This window comes from Mesoplodon mirus (genome assembly GCF_964341445.2).
Source record: "Mesoplodon mirus genome assembly, chromosome: 3".
NCBI lineage: Eukaryota > Metazoa > Chordata > Mammalia > Artiodactyla > Ziphiidae > Mesoplodon > Mesoplodon mirus.
Window position 1 is genome coordinate 137,182,964 of NC_138978.1, and position 26,739 is coordinate 137,209,702.

At 52.4% G+C, this 26,739-nt stretch overlaps 1 protein-coding gene across 1 annotated transcript in view; it reads left to right on the plus strand.

The window, feature by feature from the left end:
* Positions 1 to 1,141: 1,141 nt before the first annotated feature.
* Positions 1,142 to 26,739, plus strand: part of LOC309799252 (uncharacterized protein) — a gene marked incomplete at its 5' end in the record, with an annotated part of 33,387 nt that continues 7,789 nt past the window's right edge. The window contains 2 exons of the mRNA XM_082612227.1: positions 1,142 to 1,335; positions 1,550 to 1,916. Coding sequence (XP_082468353.1) covers positions 1,142 to 1,335; positions 1,550 to 1,916 — 561 coding nt within the window. The remainder of the gene's footprint in view (positions 1,336 to 1,549; positions 1,917 to 26,739) is intronic.

Sequence of the window (26,739 nt, forward strand, 5' to 3'; positions counted from 1 at the left end):
AAAAAAAAAAAAAAAAAAGAATTAAGAGCCTGGAACTAAGGGGATGTTTTTATGAAAAACACCCTCTAGTATGGAGTTATGGCCATGGGCCGGAGTTTCTGATGACATAGGAAATTTATGGTTCTATTATAAAGGAAGATTAATTATAGAAAAGCAAATGACTAGAGCAGAATTGGTTGCCAGGGTAGGGAGAAAACGCTGTCTCAGTTGAAGGAAACAAGGAGAAAGAGCATGCAGGGTATATTGTAAATATTTTCATGGAACCATTGTAATAGGTTGCGCATGCAAGAAGAGAAATAGGAACAAGTAGCTCCAACTTTTACAATTGAAATAATCATATAACTGCTTGGCTTGGTTACTAAGAAATAACCTGTGATTAATGGGAACTTGGGGAAATATTTTAATAGGACATCTAGAAACTAGGGGATATTTTTTTTAAAAAATCTTTGTAGAACATTTTGCGGTTCGATTGTGCTAAGATTGTTTGGCCACGTACCTGGTAATGTAATCAACTACAATATATAAACCTGTGATTGTGAAGAATAAAGACATAAGAGAAACATGCAATGCTGATACTTTAAGAAGTGTAATAGAATTATTTCCTTCACCGACGCTATCCATCCCTCGGGTATCCCTGGACTCGCTGGAGCTGGACTCCGGCACACGTTCAGCATAAAAAGAGCCTATCCAGCAACGGAGTGGGGTCACCTTTTGCGGCGGTGTCCGGGCCCGGTTAGGCCGGAACACCCCTCCCCCGCTCCCACCCCTTCCCGCCCGCTTCACGAACTGGGGCTTCTCGGCTCTCCCTAGAGGCTCTGCGCTCTGGGGAGGCCGAAACCTCGACTCTCCGCTTCCCCCTCTCACCTGCCTGCCCCCTGCCCACCCCCCGCTCCCAGCGCCGCGCCGGGTGCGCTGGAGAAGCTCAACACGTGTCAATTGAATTGAACTGCTGCGGGCGCAGGCTGTACGCCGCCGCCGAGCTCCGATCAGCACGACGTTACCGAGTGGAAATTTATGGAGTGAACGGTGTAAGCCAAAAGTTGCTCCCTGCCAAGGAAAATAAAACGCGGGTGATAATCTCCCAAGGCAGGGGTGAGGGGCCAGGACAGACCCTCTAATCATCTGAGGTGCAGACTGTGAAATGCCTGAGAACGGGGAGAAATTCTGGTGGATCTCCACTCCCCTACCGCCCCCACTCCCGCCTCCTTGTGCTCCACGGGCTGCCTCCTCCATCCCCCGCCTCTCCAAACAATTCCCACACAATCGAAACATCCGGGGAACTCGGGCGCGGAGTTCGGGCGGAACGGCCACCGTTGCCCACGGTAGTGTTTTCAGGTAGCTCTGGACACCGAAATGGTAAAGGGCTTCTCCGGGAGGAAGGGGGGACCCAGTGTGGGGATGGGCACCGACGCGCACTCGCCCAGGCTCTGCTTGGTCTCGGAGGGGACGCACGACCGGGAGAGCGCAGCGCTGGTGGCGAGAGGAGGCAGCGGCAGCTGCCGCTGGGGTTTGACAGCTTTGGCTGAGCCGAGTGCTAGGCGCTTTACAGTAATTGCGGTCCTCCACCGGCCTTCTGGGTAGCGAGGGGAGTCTCGGCGCGCGGCTGGGAGAGCCGTCCCCGCCGCCCCCCATCCCCTCGGCTCAGGATCAACGGGCCGCCCGCGCCGCCGCCGCCGCCGCCCGAGTCGGTCTCTCGCTCGCCCAGGACGCGCGCCCGGGCGGGGTGTGCGCAGCCAACTCGGTCCAAGCGGGGGAGGGGAGGACAAGGGGCGAGGGGGACGCCACCCAAGTGGTCTGGGGTTCGAACCCAGATAGGCGAAACGCGCCGGGAATCGATGACGGCTGGGGAAACTCGGGCAAACCTTTTTGAGGAATCACCGCTCCGACACCCCACCGCCCAGGCGCTGCAACGGAGGGTGAGCGGAGGGTGAGCGGAGGCTGGGGGAGCTCAAACTTGTGAGAGCTGGAGGCGGCGGCGGGCGGGCGGCTGGCTGTCGCCTGAGCGCTGCGCCTGCAGGGGGAGGGGAGGCGGCTGCTGGGAGGGAGGGAGGGAGGCCGGGCGGGCGGGCGGGCGAGAGGGCGGAGGGAGGGGGAGGAGGAAGAGGAGGGAACCAGGGAGGGGGGACGCGTTGGGATCGCGGCGTGCGGCGGCAGACGGAGCCTGGGCTCCCAGCGGCGAGGGGAGGCAGAGCTACGCTCCTTGCTGAACGCGGACCGAGCTCGGCGGCAGCGGGGAAGACGCGCCGGAGCCCAGACCGCGACCGAGAGCGGGAGCGAGGCGGCAGCGGCGGCGGAGGGGGAGCCCGCGAGCTGCCGGGCGGGGAGCCCAAGCCGCGCTGTCGCCGCGCAGGGAAGACTTGGCCAACACACTCACACACACATAAACACCCAGCCCGAGCGGGCGCTCGCGGCTAATCGTCAGCATGGCTCTGGGGCTCCTGCCCGAGCGCGGGCGGCAGCAGCGGCGACGCGAGAGCTGCTGAGCCCGGCCCAGCCGCCGGAGCCCGGAGGATCGCGTGGGGCTGTCGCCACCTGCCCGGAGGCTTTGAGCCCACCCCCGCCCCCACCCGGCCCAGAGCCCACCCCTCGGCGTGGCCGACCCCGAGGGCAGCCGGCTGGCAGCAGACGGCGAGGGAGGCGAGCGAGCGCGGCCCCGCGAGCGGGTTGCGGGCAGCGGGGGACGGCAAACTTTGCTGTTCGCCGCGCTTCCCCGGCCCGGCCCCTTCTCCCATCGCCAAGGTCGCCACCCCACTTTCCTCCAACCCCGCACACCTCTCCCCACCCACCCCACCTCCCGTCGCTCCTCCTCGCCGCCTCGACTCTGCTCCGGGGAAAACTTCAAAGCGCCGGATCGCAGGCTCCCTGCTTACTCCCCGGCTGGGGATTTCAGGTCAGTGCCCGGAACACCTTTCCCCGCGGAGGCCGCGCGGGCTGGCGGGCGTGCGTGCAGCGGGCTGCAGTCGGCCCCCTCCCTCGGGGCCCAGACTAGCGGCGGGTGGCTCCTCTGACTCTCTGGCGTACCCCTCGAAGCTTGTGCCTCGCGCTTCACTTTGGCTGCTTTGCTCGCTTTCGTTTTTACTTCCTAGCTGTAAGTTATTAAAAATGCAGCCAACCTAAGCGGCCCGGCGTGGGCTTCGGGGAGGGAGGGGCGCGGCGGGGGTGGCTGCCGCCCCCCTGGGGGCTGGGAGGAGAGCAGGGAGTTCGCGGATTAGAAGTTTGCAGGCAGTGTGTGTCTGTGTGCGCGGGAGCGCGGTCGTCGCTGAGTGCCGCGAGTCCGGCGGCGGGGGGCGTGGGGGTGAGCTGGGCTGGAAGCTGGGAAGCTCGGCTCGGCGTTAGCTTGCTAGCAGGAAGGGGAGGGCGGCGGGTTCCCGTCTGCTTTCGTTTTCGACTCGGGAAAGAACTGTAAAAACCTCCAGCCGCCGCTGCCTCGTCTCACCTCTCCGGGGGCAGCTCGTTCTTGCTCGTGGAACGACGGCGTGTGCGTGCGCGAGGGTGTGTGTGGCGGGCGCCCCGGGCCGAGCCGAGCTCGACCTGCCGCCGCTGCCGCGCGACTCGGGAGGGGAGTCCCGGTTTTTTGGTTTTTTTCGCTATTTTTGGATTGCTCCAAAGCGTGAATCACATGGATTAAAAAAAAAATACTAGGAAATCGAAACAGGCGACAGCCAGTTCCGACTCGGCCCGCCCGCCAGCCAGCCAGTTAGGTCAGACGCTTTGTTTTGTAAATGTTCTTTAAAAATTTTAATCTGCCACTCTGGTCCACCCGCACCTTCCCCGCGACGTCGTGGGGTTGGTTTTAAGTTGGTTTTAAGTTTAAGATCTACCCCCAGGGGTGGGGGTAGATCGTGCGGAGGCGGGGGCGGCGGCGGGCCGGGGGGCGAGACCTGGGTCCTCCTCTGGGTAGTGTGGAGTCTGGTGGAAAGCCCTGTAGGGCGTGTGCGAGTCTGCGGCCGGAGGAAGTTGGTCCCACTCGGAGGGCGTGCGGCGCAGAGGCCGAGGGCGAAGAGGAACTTGCGCACCCGGGCGCGATCCTCGGCCGAGGCGGGGAGGGCGAGGCGCCGCTGCACCGCGGGGCCCGCGCTCGGAGCAGGCGGGCGGCTGCGCTGCAGAGCCTCCGCCAACTAGGGGGCTCGGGGCGGCGGCGACGTGCTCCTGCTGTTGACCAAGCAAGCCCCGGGGCGCCGTGTGCGGAGTAGGGCGGCTCGAGGCACGCGTGGTCCCGGCGGGCTTCCCGCCGCCTGCACTCTCGAGTGGGCACGTCCCCGGGTCCCTGAGATGGCTGAGCCTGGCCGCGTGTAGGCCGAAGCCGGGGCGAGGCTTAATTTGCAGTTAATGAATCTTTTCCAGAAAGTCCGCGATCTCCAGCTAGAGGCTGTGAGTGCCCGCGCGCGAGGGCGCGCGCCGCCGGCGTCTAAAGGGTTGGGGGGTTGCGGGGATGGAAGAGCGAAGGAGGGGGGAGGGTTATGTGTATTTAAAAACAAACCTTAAAAAAAGAAACCAGCGCGCTTCAAATAGGTATTCGTACAGCCTCTTGTGTCTAGAGTAGACAGCTCAGGGTTTTAGCTGGGTTTTTTTGTTTGTTTGTTTCTTTTTTGAGAGAAGGCCAGAGGAGGGGTAGTGGTATTTGATTCTAGGGGTAGTCTCTGAAGAAAAATCCTTAAAATGACTTGGGAATAAAAACGAGGAGGAAATGGCCCACCCCAGAAGGTGGTGGGTGGTGAACGCAGACAGACTTGGTTATTTGTAGCCATCTGACACTTCCTGTGGCACTGGAAACGGACACCGCGGGCCGAAATCAATCCTTACGAGGTGCTGGATTCGGTTTGGCCAACAGAATTGCTTGTGTGGAAGTCATTTTAATTGTCGGCCTCCGAGACTCCTGTACGTGGACACTTGGAAAATACATTTGCTTCTCGACCCTTCCCACTCCACCCCCGACCTGTTATCTGGTCTGGGCTTTGCAGTGTTGGTTCCCGTGTTTATTTTGGGCATGATTTCACCGCGAGGAGGAAGCGGGGAGATGGCGGTGATTAAAATGCCGTCCAGGTTTAACCCGAGGCTGGCCTTTAGTGTGCGGGTTTACGCCGCCACTCACCGGGATTGCCTGGGGTAGTGGGGGGGCGCGCGCGGGGTTCGGGCGCCAGGCGCTCCACGGGCAGGTCGGGGTTAGGGCTCGGACGGCCCCAGCGCTGTCCTTTGAGGCGCTGTCACCAGTAGGTGACTGAGAGTTAATTGGGAAGTGTTCTCCGGATCAATGGGCCGCACAGCTCATTAGCGATTCTCTCCAGCCCTTTGCAGGGCCGGCCGGGCCTGTGCCTCCCACAGAGGCCGGGGCCCCGCGGCCCGGGCTGCGGAGAGCGCCTCTGGGAAGTGGGGAGGGATGGGCGGCGAGGGGCGACCGGGAGGCGAGTGTAACTTGGCCGGGCGGCGCGTTGCGTGCGGCGCCTCGAGGCCCGCGCAGCCCGCTCTTTCTTCCTGCTCTCGGTCACCTCGACCGTGTCTTTAACTCGCTCCCGCTCGCGTCGCTGCCTGGCTGCTCCTCCCCGCCTCCCTCGCCTATCTCTTGTTCTCTAAGCACGACGTCTGTGCTCCCCGCCCAGTTTGGGATTAGACAAGATAAAAATAGGACTGCCCAGCGCACAGAGCTGTGACTGTGCCCCGGCAGCCGGGCTGGCGGGAGCGCTGTGGGCCGGGGCCAGGGCGGACCCGCTGTGCGCTCGGGGCAGCCCGAGCCCGTAGAGTCCCACCCCGACCCTGCAGGCGCGGTCACGCTCCAGCGTTCTGTCCACCGGGAACCGTGCAGGCAGGGGGACCTGGGTAGGGTCTCCGCGCTCTCGCGGGTGTTGTTGGTGTGCCTGTGATAGATGGGTCTAGACAGGCATGCAGGCTCCCTCCCGGCTGAAGGACGGGAGGGGGGGGGCGGGCCGCGGAGGCGGCGGCAGACTCCCGTGAGCGAGCGAGGCTTCGGGCCCAGCGACCAGGGTGGAGGGAAGGCTGCGAGGGTTTCTCTTAACCCTTTAAAGACGATAGGGAGAGTGGGGGTGGGGAGTGTAGTAGAAATTCCTGGAGGCAAAGTAGCCCCCTGGGGAGAGGAGGCGGGAGTCTGGGCTTAGGGTTTTCCTTTCTCTTCTGTGTATGCAGTCTCACATCCTGGTACATTGGGCTCGATTCTTCGACGAACCAAACGCAGCTGCTAGGTGATCTAATTTGACCCGATACTTCTCAATGGGGAAGGTGTGAACACACACGGTGGGCACCCTCACTTAAGGAACTGAGTTGGGGAGATGCAGAGGTTAGACCTTACCGTTCCCAGAGGCCCAGTATGTGAAGGTCTGCTCAGAGCTTTAGTCAGTGGGGCCTCTGACCGAGAGTGTTGCCTACCAAAGACCCAAGCCTGAAATGCCTGGCCAGTGCGTACAGGTATGCGTCGGAGAGAGCAAAGGGGTCCTTGAGTTGTCTATGTAAATAAAAACACTTTTAACCATGAACTTGTGGAGAGTTCAAATAAGATATGTGCAGGGAGGCAGCCTCCAAACAGGAGTTGGACAGTGATGTGTACAAGATCGATCATTTGTATACACATCCATGGGGTCAACATTGAATGGGTCTAAAAATTGAATACAACTCTGCAGGCATTGGTCTCGTTCTTTCCCTGAGGTAGAAATTGGTGGGTGGGTTACCCTATAGAGAAATGAATCATTAGTCACACTCCTCTCTCCTTCCCCCTCCTCTTCCTTTTAGGGTTTGGAGTCTTAGGGGATCCTCTAGTTACATTAAACTGCAAACCCATATTGGTCTGGGAACGAGCCCCATTATAGACAAAGCAAGAATGTAATTCGTGGGGAGGTGTACGTGTTAGACAGGAATGCACAGATTAAGATGTGCGCCTGAATGACATGTGCTGAGACAAATCAAGACACTTGGACTCTGGTGCCCACATGGAACAAGAGATACAGAAGAGAGAAAGAACTGGCCGCGAGGAATGTAAACATGGGTATGCAAATACTGAGACCTAGAGCGAGATTCTAGGAGAAAATCCCAGACTTTGTTGAGCTGGAAACTGGAGCAGAATTTCTGTAAGTTCGTTCGAGAGACAAAAGCCCATTTAAAGGTGTGAAGAGGGTCACTTGGAAACACAAAAAGCATTCACATGCATACGTCCATGCTTAGATACACAGGCTGAATGACAAAAACCCCTCCATGCCTGATGAAGATTTTCCTGCCCGGTGAGACAGAGCAGGGCACGGAAGTGTGGGCCACACAACCACATTCGCACACTCATTCACTGGGAAATACTGTGTCTTCGGCTAGAGGGAAACTGAGGGCGACGGTGCCTAGCTAAGGGTGGATGGCCCTTGGTTACTAAGATTGCTTCTGGTTATAGTTTCTTCGCATCTAGAGTGGGGAAGAGAGTATGTCTTGAGCAGGTAGGAGGATTTCTGAAAGATTTTTGAGTTCTGGTCCCTGAGAGGATGGATGGTGGAGGAAAAAGAGGAGTAGCTTTGCATTCTGGGTCGGAAGCAAGGGATGTTGCGCTCCTCTAAGCCCTGTTTGCTAAGGTGGCGCAGGGCCTAGTGAACTGAGAGAGACTGAACCGAAAGAAGTGCGAAGCTCGGCCTCTGGGCGGAATCAAGGGGAGGTATGCTTTCTTTCCCTTTTTTTTTCCCCCTTGAGGAGACCGTGCGGGGACGGCCAGCGTAGGGAGGATTAGCAGGCGCCTCTGTGACCCCAGACGCGCGCGTAAACTCGGCTTGGGTTTGGTTTGCCCGCGGCGTCGATTTGCCGCGGCCCCTCTTTGTCTGAGCCCAGCCGGGAATTCCAGCTTTTATTGGGAAGACCGCACTCGGGTGGAGCCCGCGCTGGGTCGGGCACGACAGCCGGGCCCACGGGGCTGGGCAGGAGGCTCGCCGGCCTCCGAGCCGCCCGAACCCCAGGACGGTCCTCGGGATGCCCAGCGGCCCCGCCAATGCCACCTCGGTGGTTTCCTCGAGGGCGGCGGGCCCGGCAGACCCAGCCCGGCGGGGCGTGGGGCCTCACGGGTCCCCTTGGGCCGCCGTACCGCCCCTCTCCCCCTGGCCCCACCGCTCCCCCCGCCAGCCCGAGGCCCAAAGGAGCTCTGAAGGCCCTTTGTTAAGCTCCAGGGTCACATCCGTGCCCCGGGGGCCGCGCAGGGGCGGGAGGACCTTCTCCTGGCTGGAGGCCTCCAGCCCTCGGCTCACATGGTTCGGGCCTGGAGGGGCCTCGCGCAGTCAGGAGGCCCGGCCCGACCGGGCTGCCTCGCCGGAGTGTACGGCCGGCAGGATTCCGTCTGTTTGCAAGGCTGGCTGCGCTGCCGGGGCCTAGATGGTGGCGCTGGCTTGAGAAGCAGCCGGGGCAGGAGTGGAAGGTCTTCTCAGGCCACCCCCGTGGCAGCCAAGCCGCCTGTGCCCCGAGCACTTGGCCGTGGACGTCTCCCAACCTCCAGCCCGGCCCGACGGCTTTCGCTGGTTGCCCCCCATGTGTTCCTCCGGAAGGGATAGCTGACTTTCTGTTGGATGGGAATTAACCAACGAGCTCTTCCCCCCGCAACGTTTCTGTAAGAAGGTCCCCTTTCCCAGCGCAGGCTCATTTCCGCCGGCCCCTAGTTGAGGGTGTTGGAAATGTGGGGGGGGGGCGTCCCCGCACTTTGTTATTTCTTAGAACCATGTCTCCCCGGCCAGCCATCGCCCCTCAGCACCCATGGGCTCCGGCGCCCCGTGATTAGACTAGCGGGGAAGTTCGCCAGGAGAAGATCCTGACAGCCTAAAATAGAATTTGATCTAAAAGACAGTTTCCAGTATAATCTCATTATGCATCACAGACTCCCGGTGTTATTTTGTGGAAGGCGGACAATGATCAATTTACATTGACCCGGGGCTGGGCGAGCTTTTAGATGGTAATTGCCATATTGATGTGCATGCAAAAAGGAGACCTGCTAAAATTAAAGACCGGAAGCTAAATGAAACTAAATTTCTTGTCTAGGTGCACACCAGAGGAACTACTGGGGGGAAGAGGGTGAGTCAGGTCAGGGTGCCAGGGGCAAGAGCAGGTGAGAGGCCCAAGAGCTCCGGGAGGTCACAGATTTGGGAGCGATCTTTGCCCTGGTGATTTCAAAACGTGAGGAGGGGGCTTGTATAGGGTATGGGGACCCAGCAGGGAAAAGTTATAAACAGGCACTATTGCATTGAAGGCACTGGGATCTTTTAATGCTAGTAGTAACTGCGAGGGGGGAGGAGAGGTTTATAGGGTTATAGGGGTCTTCCTGCACCATTTCCGGCACCCCCCATTTCTATTGTTCTACCCGAGCGCTCATAACCGTGCCAAGGGCACCCACATTCTTGCATCTGAAGAGTTAAATTTTTTTTTAAAGACAGGCCTTAAACTTCCTCCGCACCCCCCTGCCCCCGCGTCTGGTCTTTCGAAGAGAGCGAGAGTAGGGGGCGGTTCTGCATGCCGCTGCGGGCAGGCCTGGACCTTTGGAGGCTGCGGGAGTTCCTCCCCGGACGCAGCAGCAGCCCCGGACTCGGCCGCACGACGATCGCTTTGGGAAGCGGCTCGCTCCAGGTGGCCCAGGGGACTCACGGTGCCCGGGGGCGGGGGTCACCTCCTTGGAGGTTGGAAGGGCCTGCACGGAGGGTGTGGAGGCGGGAAGGCGGGGGCTGGAAATCCTGTCCCAATCGGCGGTGATGGCCAAGGCCGGAAAGTTTAAAAAAGAGAGAAAGCCACTGGCTGCGAGCCAGGGGCTGCCGGGCCGCCGGGGCGTGTTTGGCTGACTAGAGGGGTGAGGACCCGGCTCCGCCATCGCCTCGGTCCCTCCCGCTGCGGAGGCCCTGGCCTGCCCCAGGCGCTCCTGGAGCCATTTCACACATCCGGAGCCTCGGCCACTGGAGGAGCCACCCGCCCGGGGCCGGGAAGCCGCAGGGGCGGCTGAGTGTCCGGCGCTCCTGCCCGTTCCCCTTCCCACCGAGCTGAGCTGGAGACGGCCCTCGGTCGTGGAGCCTGTGGCGTCTGTGGCATCGGGTGTGGATGGTTCCCGGAGCTTCTGAAAGCCCGGGGCAGAGCAGGAAATTGAAGATGGGGTGGGGAGGGGATGTTGAGCGCTGACCCTGCGCTGCTGGGATGAGAAGTTGGGGAGAGGAGAGATAACCCCAACCTCCGGCTTGTCTCGGGACTTGGCTTTTTGTGGGGACCCCCAGGAGTCCAGGAGGGTCCAGCATCTTGCAAGCCGCTTCCCCCTCAGTTGCCTCCCCAGCCCACTTTGGTCCCTGAGTTTTTCATTAAAGTCCTAGGAAAGGTAGATGTAGGCAGTCTTTCCAAAGGGCTTTTGCTCTGTCTAGATAATTTGATTTATTGCTTTATGTGGCAAGCCTTCTTCTAGTTCCAGGTGTCAGCACTTTTTATAGAGACCTAAGAGTAGCACCCACCTCCCACTGCCTGTTCTGGGCTCCTGGAGGAGGGGAAAGTGGAGCCTTGTTGGGAACCCCTGGCCTCACACCAGGGTGTTCCAGTGTAGGGAGATGGGTAGGATGTTGGCAGAAATTTCGAAAGACTTCACATGGACCAAGAGATTTCTGGGTGTAGGAGAAACTAGGGTGCGGGCTCCTTGTGGACCGAATTTCATACGTGTTAAGTGCTATCCTTTTACCCTGTATTGGAGTACAAGGGCTAAGGAAGGCTTCCGAACTTCTTGGGGATTCTGGATGGCACAATTTGACCAATAATTGGCTCCTCTCCTCAACTCCAGGACTGAGTTTGACCGTGGCCCATTTTTACTAGCTGTGTGACCTTGGGGGCAGGTTATTTATGGCCTCTGAGCCTCAGTAAGTTTCTTCATTTGTAAGACTGGGAATAATTTTCCACCTTTAGGATCAAAGAATACTTGGCACATAGTAGGCCCGGAGGATTAGTAATTGCTTTGAATGACTGGTCAGATTCCTATAGGTTGCTTCTCCGTTCCCTGCTGCCCCTGAGATGCCAGCCGCCCCCCCCCCCAACCAAGACCTGAGTAGGCCAGTGTCTGGGGACCAAACTTCAGGTTAAGCTCCCCTCCAAGGGTATTCCTGAGGCTATTCCTCCAGGTCTGCCTCCGTGGGTTCCTCTTTCCCTTTGTTACAGTTCTTTGCATTCTGGGCTTTAAAGGAATCCATATGAAAAGGCTGGGATTTTTTTTTTCTCCCCCTAAGTGGGATCATTTATATGGTTAGGAATTGATTCCAGAACCGGTATCTAGGTGCTCTTTGGCAAGTTCTCCCGTCATTCTTTTGGGGAGAGGGAACAGCAACGGCTGGAGGGGAGAGACCTGGTGGGAAGAGGTGAAAGGGTCTGGCCCACTGCAGGGGCCAGAGGTGCTGTGGTTTGTCTGATAGGGATTAAGTCTGGATGTTATGAGGTCTCAGTGTGGTTTTCAATAAAAGTCTGTCAGGGATTGCTTCTTTTCTATCGATATGTATTTAAAAAAAATTACTAGCATGAGAAGAAAACCAGACCTGTATGGATCCAGGCCGGTAGTAAGCTACTGTGATCAGGTTTCCTACTAGACTCCCAGAGGGGAAGTCAGCGTTTGATTGAAGCTACACTTGGTTCTTGACTCTCTGGGGATGCCTGCTCTGAAACAGGAGCGCTGCCTTTCTCTCCTCCCCGCCCCCACCCTCCTTTTCCCTTCTTCCCCTAAAAGACTTTGTGCTGAAAGAGCTTCAGTAGGCATGAGTCCCTGGTACCTCTCTAAAGAATGCCTTTCAGCCTTTGCTGACATTGTTTTGTGAACAGTGGGTTTTACCAGGCCAGCAGTTTTCCCCCATCTTAGCTCACTATTTTAGAAGTTCGAGTATGCCCAGGATGCGCCCAACTGCAGTGCTTTCCAGTGTGTGTAGCCAGGGCCTTGCCTGTAATCTGAAGACACCTTAACCTTTGCCCTAGGTGCCCCCCCCGGGGGTGGGGGTGGTGAAGGTGGGGAGAGCAAGGACAGGGGATCGTTGTTGAGTGTCTGTTTGTTTTCTCCAGCCACAGAGGCAGAAGGGTGGAGTGGGGCGAGGCCGAGAGTACGTTCCAGCCTTGGGTCTGATTTAAAACTTGGTTTAATTGGAGAAACTCTTAGGCATTTAACAGTTCTGTACAAATGCAAACTTGAAATAGCTCTAGGCCTACGTCAATTAGGAAAGAATAAATGAAGTACAGAGATGTCCAAACTATGTAAATCCTAGAGTTGTCTGCCCTCCCATAAACACATGACAAGTGCCAAGGCATTTCCAGTCAAAACACCCATGGAACCAGCAGCCTCCATCCTTTGTATTTATTATTTTATTAACAGCATTTTACACAGCATTTAACAAGCACAGCCTGCCTGCTTTCCACCACGGCTCTCAGCAGACTGAGGGGTGGAAAACAGATGGGGGTGGCGAGGAGTGGTCTCTAGAAGAGACTTCTAAGCTGGAGAGATCTCTTCAGATGGGCAAGGAAAAGGAACATTTGGGGTTCCTTTCTCCTGGCCCCAAAGAGAAGACAAAAGTAATGCTTTGGAGGAAGAAATCCCCTCTCCCTTCTCCGGAGGAAAGTTGTGCAGATGTGGTCTGTCTAGTCTCCACTTGGATTCCAGAAGGTGTGAAGCAGGGTCTGCTTTCCCAACACTCTGCCCATCAGTTATTGGTGCTTTTCAAAGAATAAGTGTATGTCTGCTATCAGTATTCTATATCCTGGTGGAAAGTTTATAACGAAAACTAATGCCTTTCTTAAGTCATAAAATGAGCCTTGTATGATTATTTAATTAAAATCTATTTAAGGACCGATTAGGCATGTAATTTGCGCTAATAATGACGATTATGGAAATGTTCGACTTAACCAAAAATCATAAAAGGAGACATTTTGGTCAGTGGGGCGACCAGGAAGGATTCAGGGAGTTGGACGGTTTTCCGAAACACACGAGGCTTTGGGCTGCAGAAAGTGCCGGGCTGCCTAGCCTCTGGGACCACGGTAGAGAGGGCTGCAGGACCCCAGGCCTGGCCGGGGCGGGCCGACCCACACTTTGCTGAGCAGAGAAACCGACCCTGGGAGTCTGAACAACCTTTATTCCCAGCTGAGGAAATGGGGGAGGGGGCCTGGGAGGAGGAAACTCTGGGAGAGCTGATGAACCGCACAGAACTCTGCGCGAAATGGCTGTGTTGTCTTGCTTTAACAATCAGCAGCGACACACGCATTGCTGCCTCGGCTAGCCTTGGCTGGAGCCTGGAGGGGTGGGGGGAGGGCGGTCTCTTGTTCCGGAGAAACCTGCCAGCTGCTGGGCTTGGTGCGAAGGCAGACACAATGCTGCTGTTGTTGGTTTGATCTCTAACTGGATTGTTAGTCTGGCCTTAACTGTGTGGTAAGGGGGGAGTGTGAAGGCTGTTTACAGCGAGTGCAAATAATGTGACAGCTGTTGGCGCACGAGCAGCGCTGTGCCTCCTCGGCGCTCACACAGAGCGCGCACCGTGCAGGCCCGCGGAGAGCTGCAGAGGTGGCCGCCCCTTGCTGGCCCGGGAGCCCTCGGATGCGCTGCGAGAGAGCCCTCGGCGGCGGCACCCGCCCCCCGCGACACGCATCTTTCTGGCTCCTGGGATCGTGGTGGACGTGCGCGCTGGCTGGTGTGTTGTGGTTTAGGGAACTTGTTAGGCAGAGGTGGCAGGAGAAGGCCTGCGGGGTCATGAGTGTCAACTGTCTGGAGGGGTTTGGCCGGGATCTGTTGACCTGGGGCCTCAGTGGCTTGTGACCGGGTTGTTAAGATTTGGGAAAATAACTTTCCGCCCTAAAGCAAGCCTGTTGGAAAGAATGTATTATTAACTGAAGGCTTTCTGGAAATTGAAGAGGCTCTGAAGGCCGTTGTTCTTCCTCTGAAATGGCCCTGTTATTCAGACAAGTTCAAGAGACGGGCGGCCGCTGTGTTCTATGCCCTCGGCCCTGTTTCCTGGATTGGAAACACAAGTGGGTAGGTTCAGGACCCGAAGGGGGGGTGAATGGGGGTGGGGAGGGGTGCAAGTCGGCTTTTGATCACCCGCCTCCCTTTGCCTTCCCGGTTTTTAAGAGCGCGCTTGCCTTTCAGCTGCAGGACCAACGGTGCTGTCTTGAGGTCTGCCCACAGCGCCACCCACTCTGTGACTTAATCAACTAAATGCCCAGAGCCCGGCCTTCTCTGAGTTCCTGGTCCTCTGCCAGGCACTGCGGGGAGGCGCCAGGGTGGGAGGGAGAACAGTTGGTGGGTGGCAGCAATACCCCGCTGGGCCGGTCCAAGCTGGCGGGCTCAGGATGGTCCTCAGGTTGGTCCAGAAGATGGGCCTGCCCCTGGGCTGTCCTGGGGCAAGCTGGGTGTAAACACCACTCCCCCCAACCTCAAGGTTGAAGGCTTCCGCAGCCCTGGCCCCCGGGCTTTGGAGGATCATTTAGAGCTGACTTAACTCTATATCGTGCCCTTCTGTGTGACTTCGGCCCCTGAGTGTACAGCTTGCAGGATATCTGCAAATTATGGGTCCACCTCCGCCCCACCCTGCCCCCAGATCTACTCTCTGAGTTATAATGTGGACTTCTACATCTAGTTGGGTTCCCTAGAGGGGAGCTGGGAGATGCTTCTGGAATGATACATGAACTTCGGTGCCAGTTCTATAAACTGGTCTCTTTTTATGATGTGTGCCATTTTCTGTAGGCATGTTGCTTGCAAAACGAGTTTCGCCTTGGAGGAAAGGCGGAAAGATAGACAAGCCTGCAACGCCAAAGCGCTGGCAGTCTTTCCCTCCTTCCAGCTCTCTTAAAGCAGCCGGGCTGCATTTCCAGGATTAGACTCGTGCTTGTGAAGAGGGACTCTGGTTGGCTTTTTTTTCCCCCGAAGCAAATGCAAATCAGAGAAAAATAATTTTCTTTCAACGATATGCAACGTATTAGTCACTTGTTATCGTGCTCCGAGGCAGGCCTCATTTGCGCGTCTGCCAGCTCGCTCACATCTGCTCGGCGCTGTTTGGGGCATTTTAACCTTGGTGGTGTCGTGTCTGGTCCCACGGATCAAGGAGGAGTAATTAAGCTCTGAACAGCTAGAAGAATTCACGGGCCCCCACGTCTACCGCAGTTTTCCCACAGCTTTGTTTGGGGTGTTCCGGGTTCCAAGATGAACAGACGTGGGGTTCCTATTGTTCCTCGTAAAGAAAGTGGGAGCCCCTGTCCTCCTCTGACCCTCATCCCCAGCCTTCCCAGGACTCCCAGGCTGCACACAATCAGCAGGGAAGCCGGGTGCAGATCACAGGACCCTGTGTTTTATGCATCTTTTATTCGTAAAAAGTTCCTTTGTGCTTCCTGTGTGTACTAATGATAGCTGTCGTTAATAGCTTTCTGGTATAGCTTGTTCCTTGTGGGGGGAGGAGTTTGCAGTGAGTTCACTTTATTTCTACAAAGCCCTGATGGAGGCTGCAGTGCAGTGACACCCCCTCTAGAGTCGTGGTCTATGGATCGTTTATTCTGGATTTGTTTCCAGGTTGTGTAGACTCCAAGTGGGATCCCAGCCTGTAGGGACCAGACCCGGGGGGGTGTGGAGGGTGGGTGGGCGGGGAGGAGTGGAGTCAGGTCGATTAATTGCATTCAACCTCGGTTTCCTGTCCTGGGCTGCTGCCTCCTGTTGAGGGACACCAGCTTCCAAATGGGGCCCCCTCTTGCATACACGCGTGGTTGTGTGTGGCACAACCGTGAAAGAAAGTGAAAGGAACAAAAAGCCGAGGCCTGGCGTGGGGGGGGCGGGTTGGCGGGGGGAAGGGGAAGTGTCTGAGGTTGGTCCAAGAGCTGACGGGGGGCCACGGCTCTGCTTTTGGGAAAGGGGGTGTGTGGCGGGCAGCCCCGGTTTGGCAGCGGCTCTCCCGGTCGATCCTTGCTGGTGCCCCCCTCCCCAAGCCCCCGAGCCCCCTTTTACAGTTGGCTACACCTGGCTTGCATCTTTGAATCGGGGAAGGTGGGGGAGGCGTCCACGGAGAGAACACTCCAGACTGGCCGAAGGGAGCGCAGGACGATGGGCCGGAGCGGTCTCCAGTCAGTGCCCACTCCCCTGGGGCGCGCCGCCGCACATCCTGGGTTCTCCGTGCGCCCACCCAAAGTTGCTTTTTGTCAGAGATTCAGCGGCAGGCGCCTGGGAAGGGGGAGCCCAGAGGAGCGCGCGGGCGGGGTGAGCTGGGGTCGGGGGCTGGCCGAGAGAGCCGGTGGTCCTGGAAGGTCGGGCGGGGGGTGCGTGTGCGGGATCGGCCCCGCGCGGGGACCTGGCGGAGGAGGGGCGAGGAGCCTGCGGCAGCGCGGGTGTGTGTGGTGGGAGAGAAAATCCCTTTGATGCCGACCGATCCGTGCTCAGGGCTGAGGCGGGGGAGGGGGCGCCCTTCCCCCACTCGCCGCCGCCGCTGCAGGCCAAGTTCACTCCCGACTGACCCGAGTGGCTCGCGGCGCTATCCTGGCGCCCTGGGAGGAGGCAGGGAAGGTTCTGGTTGCTCAAAAGGTCAGGGCCAGCCACGTGAGTTTCCCGTCCCCCACCCCGTCACACCCGCACTCCTGCTCCGCAGCTCTGTTACTAATGCAAAACTTGGGTCGTGAGTGGGGACGCCTCTGGAGGCGGCGACAGCCATGACTTGGAGTGTGCCAAGAGACAGAGCCTGGGCAGGCTGGATCACTCCTCCCACCCTCCACTCCCCCCCAGCACCCATGCCCGGCTGCAGGACCCAGTCAGGCGACCTCCTTCAGCCACACCCCAGGAAGCCTGCGACCCTCCCCCCGACCTGGGTGCATCCTTGGGGTTCCCTTCTCCCCACTGCTACGCATACTGGGGAAAACATCCCAGGAGGACTTGCCCCAACGCTGCACACCCTGGACCGCTTTTTCTCATCTCCCACCTCCTCGCGGCCCCCAGTGCTAAAATAGGAACTTCTTCATCCCTCCCTTCCTTGACGCCAGTAGAGAAGTGCCTGTGTGTGACTCAGTCTGCGCTTGGAGCAGTCCCAGGAAGGGCTCCCGCGCCATGAGCTTTGGGCTTCCATGAAAGCCACACACTCTGCAGAAGGTCACCCCTCCCTGGCCCCCTCTGTGTCCCTGCCTCAGCCTTCCCTCTGCCGCAAGGAAACTATGTAGCCATTCTGGGGTTTGTTTGTTACGTAGAATGTTTAGTGGAGTCAGATGCTGTTTAATGGGTTAGATGTGGCCTGCACCAGCTATTGCCAGGCAGAACTCAAGTCCATAGTGCAGTTTAATCCTCTGGAAAACACGGTGCCAAAGATTTACAGATGAGGGGGTCAAAGTTGAAGAGGTCCGGCCACCTGCCCAGAGACACGCCATGGATGAGAGTGGGAGCTGGGAGGCTGTGGTGACTGCGCGCGCGCGCGTGTCCTCCACAGAGAACCAGCCATGCCCGTGCAGTGAGAGACACCCCTTCCCCGAAGAGGTCCCCAGCCTACGGAGGACCGTGGCACATGGCATGCTGGCTGGGAGCCCTGCCGTCTGCCCGGCCTTCTGAGCCGGAAGCTCCCCAAAACCCGTCCAGGTCTTCTTGGTCACTAACTGGATAAGTGCCTGATGCGGCATGGGGTGCCTAGAGAGTGAGGCCCTAGGAAGGGGCACCGTTAGTATTGGAGTGGAGTTGGGATGGTTTGGTGGCGCTGCTTCCCATTCCGTCGCTGTCACTTGACAAGCGTGCTGTGCAGACTTGAACCAATCCATCAGCGCCTCAAGGGCGGAGGCAGTGGAAAGTGGCCCGGTGCCAGGAGGAGCTGGGGTGGAGAGAAAGGAGAGGTGGCAGGAGTGGCCTGGTGCTGCCTTCCTCCCTGCGCTCACGCCAGCCTCTCACTGCCACTGCTCCTTCCTTTGCAATCTGTTTGTTGCCTGCCAAGGGGAGTCGCCTTTAAAGAAAAAAAACAAAACAAACGTTCTCTCCTTCTCCTCATTCCATAATGGTGTCTTCATAGCAGGAATCGGCAGAACGGTGGTGGGTACAGCTGGGGACCCGTGTGCCCCCTCGTGTCTTTTCACAGAGGGCCAAGGTGCCCTCACTCAGGGATGCCGAGGTTGGGGGGACAGCTCCTAATCTTGGTCCCTCTGACCTCTTTCTGCCAATCAGGCTCTTCTCCCCAGCGTCCAGGCCAAGCTCGGATGCTAATCATAACTCTTGGTTCCCGGACCAGATGACTGCCCAAGTCTGTCGAGGGAGACTCAAGCTCTCCTGTGCTTGGCCCTAGGGCCAGACCGAAAGCCGGAGACCACGCGGCGAGTCTGCGTTTTGCAAGCCGGGTCTCTCCCAGAACTGGGTGTTCAGCGGGCAGCCACCACAATTCCTGGTCTGTTCTTCAGAAACCAGACCCTCCTCCGTCTCCCCGGCTGACCCCTTCTCTTGGCCACCTTCCCTCTTCATCCCTATCCCACATCCTTGCCCCCTTCTCTCCACTGCTGGAAAAAAGGGTTAAAACCCAGAGCCAAGGTGTAGCTTAGCAGCTCCCACTGGAAACAGGTTGGTGCTTGTAAAGTGCTTTTCATGACTGACTTCACACATCTTGGCACTTCCAGAAGCATCACCCACCTGTGGAAGAAAAGGGGGGGGTCGTTGAGAAATAAGGGCAGATGAGCCTCTTATATACAGCAGCAAAGCGCCTGCTCTGTCTGTCATCTAAATCACGTCATTTGCCCCCTGCAGCATGACCCACAGCCAAGGGTGAGGGAAGTCACTTTTGAAGAACTTTTCCTTGGAGGTTAAAAAAAAAAAGAAGAAAGTAAGAAAGACCCCCAACTATTTCAATAGCCGCTTTTAGAAGAGGAATGGGGTGAGTGTGGCGGTGTCTCTGACCCTATCTCTGTGTCCCTTGTGCCCAAGATCCCCTTAGTTAGTTCTACATCCCAGAGAGATGGGGGGTGGGCCCGTTTCTCAGTGATGGTGGGGTGTACGCAGTACGGCCTTTGCCCAGGATGAGGGTGTTCCTGCCCAGGATTTGGGCTGTCGCTCTGGAGAAGGGCCTCACGCCAGGCAGGGCCCCCGGCTCCTTGGCCCTTTCCGCTCAGGTCCATCTTTGGCCTGGAACCTGAAGAGTTAACAGTCTTTAGCTCGTTGCAATGAAATTATGGCTGGCAGTGGCGCCGCTGTTTGTTCAACAGACCTCCAGTTTTAAACAGTTCACAAAAAGTTCATGGGGCAGCTAAAGATTATAAGTGTGTGTGTGGGTGTGTGTGTGTGTGTGTGTGGGTGTGGGTGTGTGTGTGTAGTCAGCAGGATCCAGTACTGAGCCTTGCCCCTCCTCCTCTTGTTTCTTCACGGCCAGCCCCCCGCCCCGCCCCCACTCCCGTGACACTGGACCACGCTCGGGGCCTCAACCCTCCATCTGACCCTGTGCACGTAAGAACACTTCATCCTGACACTGGGTGTTATTTCTCTGTGCGGCGTTAATATTGAAAACCCCACCAGACAAGACCTGGAAGGGCGGGGAGAGGCTTTGAAAGCACCCCGTGGTCCCAGGTGTCTCTAAACTGCATTCCCCTGTCATGCTAAGTCCAGGCCGCCCTTTCTAAAGAAAAGCCCTTTCAAGGGAAGGGGGCTGCTGGCCCTTTTTGAGGGGAGGGGAGAGGGCTCAGTAGGATGATTGTGGCAGCGGCCTTTCTGTTTCCTCAGTCAGGTGCTCAGAGGTCCTTGTCCCAAGGTGACAACTAAAGGAGACATGTAAGAGGCAGCTTGTGTAAGTTTTGAAGACTGGAGCACCAGAAGATTGGGGCTTCGAGGGCACACATGCTTCGTCCCTCATCCTTTTCTTAAGGGTTTGGTGGAGTGACCCTTTGGCTTCTGGTATAATGTCCAAATTTCATCATGACACCCAGCCAGGGGGTGGCATGGTGTGGTCCTCCCGCTGCAGCCACGGCCAGGACACTTGCACCGAGGAATGTTGCTCCTCCACCTTTTAGATGAGGCTTCCCTGGACATCTTCCTTTTGGTCTTCCTTTTGTTAGAAGGGGCTGCAGGGGTTAGGGAGGGGACACTTTGTTGACGTGCCTTCTGGTCGGCCCTGCACTAGTGGTGGCCTGCCCCCACCTTGATTTGTATGTTCGAAACACGGAAGAACAGCCCGTGAGCCCCCCACAGGACCTTCCTTGATGCCCAAGTCCATCTGAGTCCACCTTTTCGGGGCACTGTGGCCAGCCACTGGAAATGCCCCAGTCTGTCTGAAGAAAGGGACGCTTCCTAAAGAAATAGCTTCTCTAGAATCCCACCAGGCCGGACACAACTGGGAGATCCCTGCCTCTCCTCCAGCTTCATCGTTGAGCTCTAACTCCGCGCCGTGTGTCTGCGGCGTGGGGCTCTTGGTGAACAGACGGTGTTCTCTTCTGTATAGGGGCCGACGGGGATGCTGGTGGACAAAAGCCTGTGTTAGGACAAAGAAATGCAGAGGGATAGCCTGGCTGGCTTTGGGATTCATAACATATCTTTGGGCTCATAACATATCTAACAAGATATAGCAATCTTTTTTGATTTTTTTGAAGTTTAAACAAATAGTGTACTCTGCATGAATTTTGTCTTTGAAATGAATCATTCTACTGTGGGATTTATGATGCTATAGTACTAGTTTACGAAGAAAGTGTAGTAGGCTTCACATATCTCCATATCTTATATTGATGGCATTTAAATTCTAATACCAAACTGTTATTGTTTCATAAACTAGGAGAAAATTGCGCTGATAACAAGCAGGAGAAGCTGGCAGAACCAATAGATTTTCTACTCTTTCTTTCTATTGTTTGTAAGCCTAGTTACCCTAGTTGACCAGTTAATGACAACACAAAATGAAATTTTCCTGGCTGCTAATTAATTAGCTCTAATTTCACTAGTTTTGTTACTGGTAAGGCTTCCACTAATTCTATGTGTGAATGTCTTCTTACCCTACTCATCCTATTTTCCTCTCTGAGCTTCCTCATATGTAGAGAACCCATTTGATTGACTTAAGAGTCAGAAGAGACTTACAATCAGAGAAAAAGCAAAAAAGAACGACTATAATGCCAACTAGTATAACTATTAATTAGAACTTATGTTTTGAGGATTTTCAGACAGAAGAGGGGTAGAAATGATAATAGTTTAGTTTTAGGAAGGCTGTAGTACACAAATAGAACCCCAAATCACACCACAGATAATTTTCCAGGAATTTAATATATCTGATATACACTCAATTTGTGCCCATGAATGGTGAGCAACTGGAAGTAAAGGAGAATCACATAGTTACATTTCCGGACAAATCAGGTTATCAGAATGATGCAATAATGACAGTTTACCTCAGTCACTTCTTAGGCTTTCTTATTTACTATGCTAAATGTTAAATGAGATTGCTGAGTAAAAGCATTACAATGACTTCAGCATTGTGGGACATGAAACACAGTGAGAACTCAGAGCAGGGAAGGAAATAAGTCAGGTAAGCAGGAAAAAGAATTGAAAGAGCTGAAAGATGTATTACTTGGCTGTCAGGTGTTAGGAGAGTTTATTTGTGCTTTTTCTTAATCTTCATAACGCTCTTGTCAGAATGGTAGTAACATACCCATGTTTTTAGATGAGCGACCTTTAACTGTAGGTTGCACTTGATTGTCTGCCAGGTTTTCAAGTCTGTGATGGGGACAGTAATGTCAGAAATTTCAATCCCAGTCAAATCAAGAGCTGGTAGAAACACCATTAAGGAAGTGCATAGTTTTGACCCAAATTTAACCACATTAAAATGTTGTCCTTTCTTCTCCAGGATGATAGTCTGTATTTCAAGAAGAATTCTAATTCTTGCCCCATAACAATTTCTCTGAGTTCTTTGTGCCAACTAAAGCCTTTGATTGATTTTCGTATTAGCAAAGCCCTGGAATTCTATGCAAAATGCTATGAATAGTTATCTACCTATCTAATTATTTTTAGCAAAAGGATGCAGAGCCGTTATCAGATTCTCAAAACTCAATCAGATTATCTAAGAGTTTACATTAAATGAGGTAATGAATGCCCTTTCTGGATCCAAACATTATAATATTTTTAATCCTTACCGTGGTCCCTGAAATGTCTATTATCTCTAATTATCAGTAAGGGAACTGAGGCGTCGTAAAGTCTTAAGTAAGTGAGAGGTCTGGAATTCAAATCCAGGTCAGTTTCAGTCTTGAACACCACTAATTCTATAGCCTACACTGCATTCTATACTCTTAACTGTAGATAATCAATAAATGTTCATTTATTTCCTTTACCCCAGTTGGGGACAAAGAACATGGGTGTGTGAAAGTACAGATTAGTTTTAATGTAAATGATATAACAAGAATGCTAGTCAGCAGTTACGAAATATTCATATTGTTCTAGGAGTTGAGCATTAAGTACTTTACAGGCATTCTTTTATTTAAAATCTCATATATATAATACCTACCTTAGGAAGTAGGTAATATAAATGTGCCAAGGTGATTGAAATAACGTGGTCATGTACAGGCAATGAAACTGGGAAAGAGTTTTCTGGGCTGATGGTTGAATTTTGGCCAAGACATTAAGGGGAGAAGGGATGAGCACTGGTGGGGAGACTGAAAACTTATTCATCGTAGGGAGAAAGCACTGGTGGAAGCATTGTGCTGCTTGCTTAAGAACTGTTACCCTCATAACCCCAAAACTGAGGTTTTGCTGAAAGCTGAAGGCAGATTTCTTGCAGTGTGAAAAAGAATTTACTGATATCTCTTCATCTCTTCACGTTTGAACACGACTGTTTTGCAGATTTGTTGAAATGACTCAAGTTCTCTTTCAGATCTGGACTAAATGTCTATATCACAGCATTAGGGCCCATGGAGCAGCATTTGCAAGCCCATACTCACCTCCCCCCTTTTTAGTGTTTTGCACTCTGGAAAAGCAAACAACAGCAACAACAATATCTTATTTCCTTTTATCTATAGTTATTATTAATCTTGTCAGGAAACCCAATTTGATATATTTATGCTAAAATATAAATGAGATTTTTCCAGTTTTATTGAGATTTAATTGATATATAATATTGTATCTGTCCAAGGTGTACAATGTGATGATTGATATATATAGATATAGTGTGAAATGATTACCACAATAAGTTTAGTTAACCTTAATTGACATAATTACAAATTTTATTTTTGTGATGAGAACTTTCAAGATCTACTCTCTTAGCAACTTTCAAACATAAAATACGGTATTGTTAACTTCAGTGACCAAGCTGTACATGACATCACCATTACTCACTTATCTTATAACTAGAAGTTTTTATCTTTTGATCATCTTCACTCATTTTCCTCACCTCCAACCCCCAGCTCTGGCAACCATCATTCCATCCTTTCTATCATGAGTTCAGTATTTTAGATTTCACATGTGAGATCCTAAAGTATTTATCTTTCTCTGTCTGACATTTCATTTAGCTTAATGACCCCCAAATCTACCCATGTGGTCACAAATAGCCAGGTTTCTTTCTTTATCATGGCTGAATAATAGTAGGTTGTATGCACCCCATTTTCTTCATCCATTCATCCACAAAAAAACAATGAGGTTGTTTCCATGTCTTGGCTACTGTATTAGGTTGGCCAGAAAGTTCATACAGTTAATGAATACACTGTTCAATAAAACTTGGTGAAAATGAAAAATGTGTCTTTTATTTTTACTTAAAATAAATCTTTGACAAAGCCAGCTAGGCATCCCTTTGAGTAATGACTTATATCATGTTGAAATATTTTAAACATATGAACAGTAATAGCTTAAATGACAAATGTTACTAATATTGACACAATTGATCAAGGAGAATATGTTAGAATATGTTAAAATGCAGATGGACAGTGAAAGAACAAATATAACTTTTAACTAAATATTGTCTTGATATTTAGACCATTGGTTAAGAACATAACAGGTTTCATCCATTTCAAGAAAGCAGAATATTTGCAGATCACTTAACATTTACTAGGTATGTTCTCAGTCTGGAAGGATATATTTCATTTACATGTGTCATTTAATTTAACCCCATCCCTCTGTAATAGATAGTGTTATCCCTATTTGCAGATAGGAAACAGGCTCAGAAAGATTAAGAATGTTACCTAGTTTTAGTAGGTAGCCAAACCTAAACTGATCTAATTCCAGGGCACAGCTCTTTCTGACAGGTCAGTGTGGGTCTTTATCTCTTTGAGAATTGTTGAACATTAAAAGCCTTCTTCCAGGTAAATGCATAAAGAAACAACATGAGCAATGATATAACAATACAAGTCTCACTAAATAATTAGTGTGTTTGGCCCTGCTTTTGCTGACAGATCTTTTGCAAAATTGCTTTTCTCTGAGATAGTGGAATTTAAATATTTTCTTTGAAGACTTTCCTAAACTATACCTATCAGAAAGCTATTTTGCTTTAAGGCTAAAGAAAAATGAAAGCTTACTTAACTACACTTAGGTGCCAGAGTCATACTATGAACTCTACACCTGCCAGGATTCATGCTAAGATAGGGTGGCTCCACAAACTGTCCATAGTACTGTGATTTCTTTCTGATATTTTGAAGTAGAAATAATGTAATAACTATTCACAAAAGAGAGAAACACTGTTTCTTGGTCCTCAATATCATACTGCTGTAGGCTAATTCTTTCTCTCTTCTGTTGCCCCTTAGTATAGAGAATGTGTTTTGGGGACCCTCCTTCACGATCTTCTCCATTCCAAGAGCATCTTACATAAATCCAGGACTTCTCAAGCAGCCAGTTTTGCCAGATGGTCTTAGGGTTGGTTGTACCCATATATGTATAATCCTGAACTTCTCAAGTAAGGTCCTTATAGAGCATAATGGCTAAGAGAATTGGTGCTGATACCAGACCTGAGTCCAAATACTGCCTATGCCCCTAACTAGCTGTGTAACCTTGGAGAAGTAACTTAAGCCCCTTAAACGGATTAGATTTCTCACCCGGAAAATGGTATAATAAATGCATCTACCCCATATGGTTAGTGTGTAAATTAATGTAACTTGAGATAGTGCATGTTAAGCATTAGCACAGTGCCTGTCTCTTGTTAGTCATACCTGCTTTTATTATTAATTATTCTCTTTATATTCCCAGTTTCAGCTAGGTGCCTAACATATAATAGTTGTTCAGCGAATATTTACTGGATTGAACTAGCTCTGAAATTTAAGCATTGGGTCAACAGCAAAGTAGTCACCCCACCATCATTTCTCCCACAGAAAGGGAGAATAGATGGAAGCCAGCCATCATACTTTCTTTTCTTATTCTAAACTTCCCATCCAGGCCCAGCAATAAAATAATCTTCCTGAACCCCAACAATTTCGAGAATTTTTCAAATCACACTATTTGAAAATAGTTGGGTTTCCCTAATCTAATATGTCCCCAGACCCCAAGGTCACCAAGCTTATATTAATGAAGTCTAGTTAAGATAAATGATTACAGTTAGTAAACCAACTGCTTATGAGCTCATTGGGCTTTTTAAAATTTACTATCTGCACTTCATAGAGACACAAGTAGTTTGCTTTTGTAGGACACTCCACAGTCAAAGTAGTCTTTTAAAAAGCACAAATCAGATGCTATTATCGCACTGCTTCTAATCTCTAAAGGCTGTCTATTGTAAAGAGATGAAAATTTCAACTACTTAGCCAGGTTCACAGGGACCATGTGCTCTGGTCACTTACTACATGTTTCCCTGACCTTCATGGGGTTCGAGGCACAGTTGTCTTTTTCAGTCCCTCAGATGCAACAAGCTCTAGTTCTTGCTCTCCCAGCTTTAGATTGGCTAATCCTTCTACCCAGACCAATTTCCCTCTGATCACTAAGGTCTCGGTTCAAACGCCACCACTACTATCTTGACCAAAGAGACCTGCCTCCTCACTGCCTCTCCATCCCATTGTCCAGTCGTATTTCTGTCGCTGTACAAAATGTATTTACATGTTGACTCTGTCTTCCTCCACCACTGGACACTTGCTTAAGAGCAAGGACTTTGTAATTTTTTGCTCACCACTGAATCTTCCAAAGCTTGCAGGAGACACTGGCACATAGAAGGTGTGTAGGAAATATGTGTCTAATAAATGATTAAATATGTGAATAAAAAAATACTGTGAAACACTAACACAAGAATAATCTTCTTTCAAAAGAATAATGAAAAATAATTTCATTCAATAAGAGTCAATCTTAGTTACTGATACATGACTTAGTAGTTTCCATTCAATTTAAAATGTTCCATTTTTTTCTGATACTTCACAAGTCATTAATTAAATGTTGCTCACTTTTAAGGCTAATCTGTGAGACATTATTTAACTTGTCTACTCTAAATTTCCGGCATTAACTCAGGCGGGGCTTCACCAAGTACTGATCATGTGACCTTGGCCTCTCATTGCCTCAGTTTTCTCATTTGTAACATGGGTATAATAATAGGCTTATTTCATAGGCCTATGAGGAGGAAAACCTCATATATATATATGTATGTGTATATATATATGTATTTAAACAGTGTCTTAGAATAGTGTCTGGCACATGGTAAGCATTAAAGAGTATTGACTGCTGCTCTTAGTACTGTTATTATGAGAACTAACTGTTGAGAATAATCCTTCATATAGTGGTTTATTCCACTGAAGATAAAGGAAACTAACAGAATATTAGAAATCAGATTAAACACAGAAAGCCAGTAAAATATACCAAGACAGAAGATGATGAGAGTGTAAAAGCATAGAAGAAAAAAAACGGTTTTTGTTTTTCTTTTTCTTTTTCTTTTTTAAAGAAGGAAAGAGCCTAGA